Below are 10,404 nucleotides of genomic sequence, written 5' to 3'. Positions count from 1 at the left end.
TGATTTCAGAGAGAGGAAGGGAGAGGGAGAGATAGAAACATCAATGATGAGAGAGAATTATGCATGCCCCTTACTGGGGATCGAGCCCGCAACCCGGGTATGTGTCCTGACAGAGAATCGAACCATGACCTCCAGGTTCATAGGTTGGTGCTCAACCATTGAGCCACACCGGCTGGACTCAGAGTTACTTTCTGAACCTGTTATGGGGGTGAGGACAATTACTTTCTGTTACTCATCTACCTATATATCAGAGATTTTTTTTTAAAGCCAGTTAGGGTTTCATCAATTATTGCTCCTTTTCTCCAAGAATGGGTATTCCTGTCACATGTCCCAGTGTCCTTGGGGAAAGTCAGACTTGGGCCCTGTTTTGGGAGAAGCAGCTCATGTCTTCATACCAAACAGTGGAGGAGATGGAGGTTAGTAGGAACTGGGTGTGACCTGGTCCAGCCATAGCCTTCCAGACCTCATAGAACATGAGACTGTGATCTGGGATCAGAAGATTTGATCCATAAGAGACTTTAGAGATTATCTGGTTTCTTTCTCTCGCTTTATAGAAGAGGAAACTGAGCCCCAGAGAGGGGGGAGAACTTTTCTAGGGCTCTGCTTTTACTCCCCAAAGGGCTAGGATTCTGAACAGCCTGTCTGTCTGTCTGTCCCTCCAGCCACCCCTGAGACTCCACAGCCCTCACCACCAGGTGGCTCAGGGTCTGAGCCCTACAAACTCCTGCCAGGAGCCATCACCACAATTGTCAAGCCCCCCTCTGCCATCCCCCAGCTGACTATCACGAAGCAAGAAGTCATCTAGCAAGTCCCCGGGGTCAGGGGCTCTGCTGGCCCTCCAGTCCCCTCTGAGAGCCCCTGGTAGTCACTTGGTCACAGGGCTGGAAGCTGTGACAGTAGGGCCAGTCCCAAAGCAGTAGTGAAAAGGGCAAAGGGCCCAAGAACTTGGGCTGTGGGCCACAACACATTGCCCCCCTCCTCTGCTCTGGACGATGGGGCCTTGACTTGGGGAGCTCCCAGCTGGAGAATCCTCTGCTGCCTTGGACAACGTTTCTCTTGCCGAAGCCACTGCCTTCCCTTCATCCATATCTACCCCCAGCTGCTTCACCTGCTGCCTAGAGATGATGTGGGACCTCGCTCAAGCCCAGCTCTCTTCCCCTCAGGCCGGTACTTCTCCCTGAGTGCTGTCATCGTGTCCAGGCCCTTTTTCTCTCTTTGCTCCCCAACTCTGAGGGATGAATGTCAAGATTCTGCCATTCCAGGAGTGGGCCAGTTGAGGGGGGGGGGGGCAGGGGAAGGTCTGGGTTTAAGACTTGCTCTGGGGAGCATCACTCAGGGTACATTCTGGAGCCATTAAACCCCAGGATGAAACAGCCCGTGCCTCCATCCATACAGAATATTGGTGACTTTGGGAAATTCTGAAAAATGCCACTTGCCCATGGCAATTAAAGCTGGGACCAGACCTGGGACCAGAGCTGTGCTTTGTAGGAGGATGAATAGTTAGACGGGTTATCTACCCCCCAGCCAGGACTGACCCTTCTGAATAGATGGGGCAGTACCCCAGTGCCTCCCAATTCCATCATTAGTGATTGTTTCTTTTGGCAAAAGAGGCATAATGGGTATTTGGACAGTATGTCCAAGAGAAATCTCTGCATCTCCAGTGCTATGAGGATTGGCCTTCCCCACTCCAGCAAGCCAAATCCCCAATCCCAGGAGTGTTCCCTGCTCTGAGCTCTCCAGCCTTCCTTAGCCACATCTCATTTCAATTCCCCAGAAATCCCAGCCAGGGGGCTCAGGCTGGTGTGGGGTGAGGTAGGGAAGCTGGAGTCATTCTGCTCATCATGGTCATTCCTACTGTTTGCTCTTCCACCCCCCAATGTCATGGGAGGCAAGCTGAGGTAAGAATTTCCCATGGGGTGGAGTCGGGCAACAGTGGCTTTTAATGGTAGCAATTATCTGGGGCAGGGGGCAGTCCTCTGCCCAAGTCAACTCTTCCTGGAGGAGAAATCCATTCCACTTTTAGAATTTTATTGCAATTATAGGAAACAAAATAAAGACAAGTTTACTTTCCTGATTCTAAACTGAGGACACCACATTGGAATTTTTGTCTACCTGAGTTGTAGTCCTAAAACAAAATCTGATGGACTAAAAAAATGGTTGGGAGGGCAACCATGGACCCTATAATTCCTCCACTGAGACAACTCCTTCTCTAGGCAGCTCTCAGAAGCTTCCAGAGTCCCCGTGACTTTCCTAGAGGGGACAGGGAAGGGAGGAAAGGGTTGTACATGGATGCTCCTAGATTTCTTGTGATGATCAAGCCAATTACTTTTGCCAGATTGCTCTGTGATTTGCCCTGATTGGGATGAAGTGTGAAATTCACATCCAGCAGTTCTGAAAGTGGGTTGGGTTCTGGCAGATCCATCAGCATCTTCCCGGGGTGTGAATATCATTAGGTCCTGTGCTGACACCTGAGCCCTGTCACTGCCACCCAATGGGGCAAACAAACAAACAAAAAACATTTATTGTGTGTTTTAACAAAAGTGTATAAAGCTAAATAAATGGCATGTATGTTTTCTAAGTCCTTGGGTGGGTGTCTTTTCTTCCTTTCAGGTGTTAGAAATAAGAAAGAAAATAGTCTCCTACTGTTCAAAGGGCTCTCAAAGCCATTATTGTTTAATCTTCACATCAAGAGGTAAGCAGGTTAGACATTGTTACCACCACCACCACCACCACCCACTTTATAGACGGGGAGCAGAGGCTCAGGGGAAGTGATTTTCCTTAAGAGCCAGAAGTGGGAATCTGACTCTGGTCCCTGGATTTTGAGAACTCAGTATGTGGAGACATGAAAGTCGAAAAGGGAGGGGATGCTGGAAAGATCTGAAAGGATGGCAGGAGGGTCCAAGGGTCTGTCATCTACCATCGGGGTCCAAGATGGAGCCCTGATCTGGGTCCTGGGTCAACCTGCCAGCATTAAGGGACAAGTAGGCATGGGGAAATTTCATCAAAGCAAGTGTTGTTTTGAAAAAGAATAAAAGCAAGGGAGCCCTAGCCAGTTTGGCTTAATGGATAGAGTGTTGGCCTGTGGACTGGAGGGTGCTGGGTTCGATTCCGGTCAAGGGCACATGCCTGGGTTGCAGGCTCAATCCCTGGTAGGGTGTGTGCAGGAGGTAGCCGATCAATGATTCTCTCTCATCATTGATGTTTTTATCTCTCTCTCCCTCTCCCATCCTCTTTGAAATATATATATATGTATATATATATATTTAAAGGCAAGGGATGCACTTGAGTATTCCAGCCAGGTTCACAGCCACCTTGGTCTTGTCCTCTGATAAACTAGCCACCAAGGACCACAGCCTCACATTCACTCAGAGGTGTGCTGGAGCTGGCTTGTGAGAGCCAATTGTTAACTACTCTTCCCAACTCTCTGTTGGGCAATGTCGCAATGATAGCAGCGGTGGAAGCATTTACACCACAGGAACTGGCAAACACTATGAATCAAGGCTTCCCCCTGGAGAGCTGGTTGTTAACCAGCACACCATGGCATTCAGTGATGGGTGAATGGGAGATTGCTGACGGCTGGACTGTGGGGTGCCTAGGTGTGCTGTCACTCAAGGATGAGGGTGGAGCATAGTGACCCTTTTCGTTCTTTCCCAACAGAGGGATTGGCAGTTCCAGTCCGGGAGTCACACCTGGGTGATTCATTGTAACCTTGGTCTGGTCACTCCATCCCTCTGAGCTGCATCTGTGACATGGGAATGATCCCTCCGTGCAGGGGTGTTGTCAGGATTAAATGGAATGAGATCTTAGTAACTATAAGAGCTGTGTGTGTGTGAGGTGCCCAAAGTGTCCACCACCAGGGACTCAGTGAGTGTGAATTCTTCAGCCAGTGCCTTTCTAGTGAGAGGCTGGCCATTGAGTTCTTCAGCCTCAAGTGCACCATTAGCTGCCGGCCTTATCCCGGGGCCACTCCTGCCTCCCCCTGTCCCTGCCCACTCGTGAGTACCAGGAAATGTTTTCCTTAATGTTGCAACAGAAGCCCCATCCGTGCTGCTGCCAACATGGACATGGGGGCGGGGGCCAGAGGAGACGATTGCAGCCCTAGAGTGTGCTTAATAAGTCCCTATCAAAACCATAAACCCTGCACTGCCATAAATTCCTCTGGCCTTGGTTCCTCCACCTCATCAACCCTTTGCCCCAGTTAATCTCAAATCTCAGTGCTGGTGGCCAGAGCTTGGTTTCCATTTCAGTTGCAAAACATCAGCTTGGGAGGCAAACAGCAAATCCTATTATCCTCATTTTAGAGGTGATGAAACCAAGGTTCAGAGAGGTGAAGGCACTTGTATAAGGCACATAGCTAGAGAGCAATTGAGCCAGGACTGGAGCCTGTGCTTCTCCCAACCCATGTGGCCTTGTTGAGAATGGGGAAGGCTGCTTCCCCAACCACAATACTAGAAGCTTTTCATCCCGTATTCCAAATGGAACCCCACTACTCAAAGAGCAGGAATGAGAAGTGAAAGGGACTCTGGGTGATAGACAGGCTGGGTGAGGAGCCAAAGGAAGTTCCATGCAGCGTGAATGGCCTGTCATCCCAAACCCGTGGCATTGTCGTACTTCCTCTTTTGTGGAACCCAGGTCACCTTTGATCTCCATTTCTGGAATCAGTGTGTCATATGTAAATGCCAAGACGTGATCTAAGACCTGAATCACAGGATCCCGTGCAGCTGTTTGATGATGGGGGAGCGAAAAACCAAATCCTGATGCCAAGGGCAATGTTTGTTGACCTCTTTGTTAAGCATTACTGGACATAATTGAATCCCCACAACAACCCCGTGAGCCAGCTATTCTTGTTCTCTTTTATGAACGAGGAAACTGAGGCTCCGAAGAAGGAACTGTTTCTTCATACATCAACAGCTGAACTTCAGACACCCGTTGTCTGGCTCCAGGGGCCACCGTGGTAGAATGGAGGAGGGCCCTGATGAGTTAGTCTGCGTGGTGGCACAGAAGTGGTGTGGGCTGTGAGAAGTTCATCATTTGACAAACGGTGACGAGCAGATACCTGCACCAAAGCGTCCTGGGGATTATGAAGAGCCAGCACCACCAGGAGCCTCCCTCTTGGCACTTAGAGTTTTCACTTGTGGGAGAAAATAACAAGCAGCTGAATATTGAGAGGCTAAGGAGTGAGGGTGACAGCTGTTAAGACGATGGATCGAGGAAGGGAGAGATTACTGCGGTCTGGGAGAGAGAGTGGTGTGCACATGCAGGAGAAGGATTGAGAGGCAGCAGTAAGGGAGAGAAAAGACAGAATGAGAGGTTGAGGGGAGAGAGCGGGCAGTGGGCTGGGCAGGCAGCAGGAAGCACAATCTGTGGGCTGCAGGGAGGACGGAGGCCAGCGCTTTCCAACCTTCTGTCATCGCACACTTGCACTCCACCTTGATCCGAGCCACTCCGAGGACCGCTGTACCTTCCGCTACTTAACATTTTTCTTGAAATCAATTCATAATTACTGTCTTTACCCTCATCACTGACATAAATGGGAAACCAGTGTCACGTACAATAAATAGGTGATTGAAAAATGAAAATGAAAACAATATTTTTAAGGTGCAACCAGAGAGGATTGCCCAGGAAAGCTCTGCTCTTTCTTCTTCAAACGAGAAATTGACAGGTATTTAGAGAGATGTTAAGGGCCTATGCTATCCAATGGAGACTCTCTCCACGTTTTCAGAAGGAAGTAAGCCCTATAAAGGACAGGCTTTGAGGATAATGGCATTTCGTACCACCGTCCCTGTGTATCCCGAGAATCACTCCGCATGCCACTGAAGTCCTCATCCCACACCTGGGCCAGGTGGTGAGGGCTTCAAGCACTGGACATTTGAAGGCGGGGGAAGGCTTTGGCCAGATCTGTGTTTTTAAAAGATCATTCTGGCAGCTTTGTGGGGGACGAGGTGTCTATGAGGTGGTTCAGGGGAGAGATTATGGCAGCTTGGGCTAGAGTGGTGTGGTAGGTGGACAGAATTCAAAGGTGCCCCAGGGGACCCTCTGGTCTATCCACACCTCCCAATTATTCATGCAGACACTAATCTAGGTGCTACTGTGAAGGGATTGTGCAGGAGTTATGAAGGTCCCAAACCAGCTGACTTTGTGAGAAGGAGAGTATCCCTGGTGGGCCTGCCCTCATCAGGTGAGCCCTTAAAAGGGGTTGGGCTCTTTCTGGCAAATGAAATTCGGAGTGTGAGAGAGATGTGATATGAGGGAGAGTCTCTGGCTAGCTTTGAAGATGGAGATGGACACATGGCAAGGAATGCAGGCAGTCTCTCAAAGCTGAGAGCAACCCTGCTGACAGACCGCTAGGAAGTGGTGACCTCAGTCCTGCAAGCACAAGAAACCGAATTCAGGCAACAACTTGAATGAGGCTGGAAGGCAATCCTTCCCCAGAGCCATCCGGTAGGAACACAGCTCAGCCGATTCCTTGGTTTCAGTTGTGTAAGCCTGGGCAGAGAACCCCCTCCCGCCATGCCCATCTGACCAGACATGGTGAGATAACAAATGGGTGTTGTTTTAAGCCACTAAATTTGGGGTAATTTGTTATGCAACATTGAACATGAATACAGGTGGTGGTGGGGAGGGGTGGTCAGATTGGGATGTTTTAGAAGTAGCACTGCCCAAAATTTGCTACTGGGTCAGATGTATGAAGAAAAGTAACTGTGGGGCTGGTGGTACTGATCCTTGCAATGAGGAAGATTAGAAGAGCTGTAGATTTGAGTTAGGAAGTTCCATTGGGATGTTTTGTTTGAGATGCTAATTAAATATCCAAGGAACCACTGGCTCTACAAGCCTAGAACTCATAGAGGAGTTGGGCTGGGAAGATAAAGGCCAAGCCATAAGCACAAGTGTGACTGAAAAGCCAGATGCTCAGTAAGATAAACAAACTACTGATACAAGCACCTGGACCTCAGGTGCATCATTCCGAGTGCAAGAAACCAGGCCCCAAAGGCTACCTACCATACGATTCCATCTGTATGATGTTCTGGAAAAGTACAACTCTAGATGCTGCGGTTGCCGGGGGCTGAGATGGGGTGGGTTGAGGGTTTGGGGGGAATGGTGATCCTCTGCATCTTGACTGTGTGGTGGTTACCCAACCGATACATTTGCCAAAACTTGGAGAGCCATACACTATAAAAGGTGAGTATTCGTGTATGGAAATTATACCTTAATAAAAACATGAAAGAAAAAAGCCAGATAGTTTGGTGAGCTCATTTAAAGAGGGAGTGTAGCCAGCAGAGAGATGTAGGTGAGGACTGCATCCGGGCCACTCCAGCATCCGGGTGGAAAGAGAAAGAGGAGCAAAGCACAAGTACGCTGAGTGTTGATGGGGAGGAAAGGGATTCGAACGGTGTTGGTTGCAGGTGTGCGAAGTGTGCCAGGGCCTCATCCGTGTGGCCACCTCAGTGAGACTGTGAGGCGGGTTAAATGAATTGTCCTTGCTTTGCAGGTGAGAGAAAGTGAGTCGCCCTGGGTCACACAGACCATAACTGGCCAAGTGGGGAGCTCCATGCTGAATGCCCTGCATGGTACCGAGGTTTCACCAGCAGGTTCAAGCTGAGGATATGAGAACCTGGCAGTTCTAGAGAAGTTGGGCCATAAAACTTGTTCCATTTCCCGCCTTGTGCAATGCCCCGCCGCTCCCCCTGCGGCTCTGAAATTGCTCCCCGGCCTTGGGAAGGGCTCCCCAGCTTATCTCAGGGGAGAGAGAGACTGTAAAAGTCTTTATGGCTTTGAGATCATGTCTGGCAAGGGCAGTGATTGTCGCCATAAACCGGAGTGGGCCCTGCAAGGGCGATGCCCTGGGCCATGAGAGCCAGGGGACAGTTGAGCAATGCCCAGGGGCCGCCACTGCTGAGCCGGGCACTCTGGGGCTTGTGGCCAGGGCCGGTCACAGATTTATTTTATTCTCACACAAATCCCCAGAGGCAGCAATGATCATGATATTCTAAAAATTCTACGCTGCACTTCTTTTCACATTAAGATATCTCTGAAGTTAGGGTGTGTCTTTAAATCAATGGCATCCCATCATTATTGTCAGTTAGAGGAGGGTGGCAGTCTTTTTAAAAATATATATATTTTGATTGATTTCAGAGAGGAAGGGAGAGGGAGAGAGAAGTAGAAACATTAATGATGAGAGAGAATCATCAATTGGCTGCCTCCTGCATGCCACCCACTGGGGATCAAGCCCGCAACCCTGGCAAGTGCCCTGGCAGGGAATTGAACTGTGACCTCCTGGTTCATAGGTCGGCGCTCAACCACTGAGCCACGCTGGCTGGGCCCAGGTGGCAGTCTTGACCTGCTTGGCTCTGGTCATTATTTCTGGTGGCCTCACTGGACAACTGTACCCTCTGGGACTTAAGGATCATCTCAAAGGACTTAAGGATCATTTGAGGGAGGGACCTGAGTCCTGGTTGCTTCCTGAAAACCTCCTGTTGATACCTTCTGACAAGAGGAAGAAAGTGTCAGGGTCAAACCTACAGGGTAGGAGTAAGAGGGTTGGGAGAAAATCGTGGAGCAAAGCTTTTGGTGGTACAGAGGACAATGTTGCATAAAAAACATGGACAAGGAAGGTTCTGAGTGGAAAAGGGATCTAGAGCATCTGGATGCTGACTGTGAACAAGGTAGCTAAATACCGGAGGCTGTGTAGCTATATGATCTTTGTTGCAACTACTTAAATGTACCCTTATAGTGTGAAAGCAGCCATAGGCAATATGTAAGTGATTGGGCATGACTGAGTTCCAATAAAACTTTATTTATAAAAGCAGGCAGCAGGCCAGACTTGGCCAGTGACTGTAGTTTACTGATCCCTGATATAACTTACTGTCTTGTTTGATTTTCTTCATTATGCTTATAGCTATCTGAAATTATCTCTATTTATTTGAATATTGATTTATTGTTTTCCTCTACATACCACCCCCCCCCAACCCCTGCCCAGCACCACCACTACACACACAAACCTATCCCAAGACTGTTAAATCTAAGAGCAGATACTTTGTCAGTCTTGTTCAACACTGTGGTGGTAACCAGCCTCCAAGATGGTCCCCAGTGAGCCCCGCTCCTGATACTGACACCACTGTGTAGGCCTCTCCCCAACAAAATAGGGCTTTTCCTGTACAATCACTAGGCGATTGAGGAAATGAAGGAGTGTGACTTTCAAGGCTAGGTTACAAAAAGCATTGCAGGTTCCATCTTGCATTACTTGCTTTGAGGAAGGCAGCAGCCATGTTGTAAGAACACTCAAGAAGCCTTGTGGCGAGGTCCATGTGGAGAGGGACTGAGGCCTGCTGTCCACTGCCAGCCGTGGGAACGAGCCGTCTTGGAAGTGGAACCTCCAGGCCCTCAGGTGACCATGGCCCTGGCTGACTGCTACTCCTGAAGTCCCACCACACAAAAACTGTGAGATAATAAATGTTTATTGTTTTAAATCAGGATAATTTATGCAGCCGTAGACAAAATACAGTTGACCAACATATTGTCTGGTACATACTATGTGTTCAATAAGTAGTGGTTAATAAGTTAGGTGCTCAATGCATATTATGAAAGGACACATCATAAAAATAGATATTTAAAAGACAATGTAATAAAATGTAAGTCAAATAGTATAGAAGGGCACAGTTGAGGCTTACCTAACCCACTAATAGGACAAGATGCCTCTACAAGAATTCTTCCAACATTGAGAGAGATCCTATGCTTCTGGGAGGCTCAGTTTCTCTGTGTCTAGTACTTTCTAAGTTTATGATGATGTGATGCTGAGATTTTAGGTTTCTGTTTCACAGAGTCCATGATTCTAAAATTTTGTGATTCTGTGATTCTAACGTATTATGATTCATTTATCAATACATATTGATTCAGCAACTCTTTTCTGCCCTGCACAATGCCAGGAGCTAGGGCTTCAGTAGAGAAGAAATGACCCAAGTTTCTGCCCGCTGTGGCTGATGGGGACACGGGCAAGCACATGGGCATATACCATACACAGTGAGCTCTGTCATGCGCCTGGACACAGGATCTGGGAGAGGATGCAGGGGGAGAGGCACCAACCCCACCTCCTTGGGAGGGGTGTCAGCAGAAATGGCTACCCAGTGGAGACAGGAAGAGAGAGTATTCCAACCAGAGAAGGGGGCGCTGGTGTACACTGTGTTCCAAATGGAAGGAACAGCAAGTGCAAAGGTCCAGGGGTTAGGGAGAGGGCGGGGTGCATGGCATACCTGGTGAACGGAAATGAGGTCGATGTGAATTGGTGTAAAGTTGGGAGGGGATGCCAGAGAGAGGCAGAGTGACAAGATACTATGACTAGATGACAGAGGACCTTATGAACCAGGTCAAGAGGTTTGAACTTTATCCTGAGGGCAAAGGGGAGCCAGT

At 48.8% G+C, this 10,404-nt stretch overlaps 1 protein-coding gene across 1 annotated transcript in view; it reads left to right on the top strand.

Moving 5' to 3' along the window:
• Positions 1–1,049, top strand: part of HNF4A (hepatocyte nuclear factor 4 alpha) — a 24,432-nt gene extending 23,383 nt beyond the window's left edge. The window contains exon 8 of the mRNA XM_023756268.1: positions 663–1,049. Within this exon, the coding sequence (XP_023612036.1) occupies positions 663–805 (143 nt within the window). The 3' untranslated portion in view covers positions 806–1,049. The remainder of the gene's footprint in view (positions 1–662) is intronic.
• Positions 1,050–10,404: the final 9,355 nt, after the last annotated feature.

This window comes from Myotis lucifugus, unplaced genomic scaffold (assembly GCF_000147115.1).
Source record: "Myotis lucifugus unplaced genomic scaffold, Myoluc2.0 scaffold_90, whole genome shotgun sequence".
NCBI classification, from domain to species: domain Eukaryota; kingdom Metazoa; phylum Chordata; class Mammalia; order Chiroptera; family Vespertilionidae; genus Myotis; species Myotis lucifugus.
Note: the sequence above shows the minus strand (reverse complement) of the source record. Positions and strands in the feature narration are given on the sequence as shown.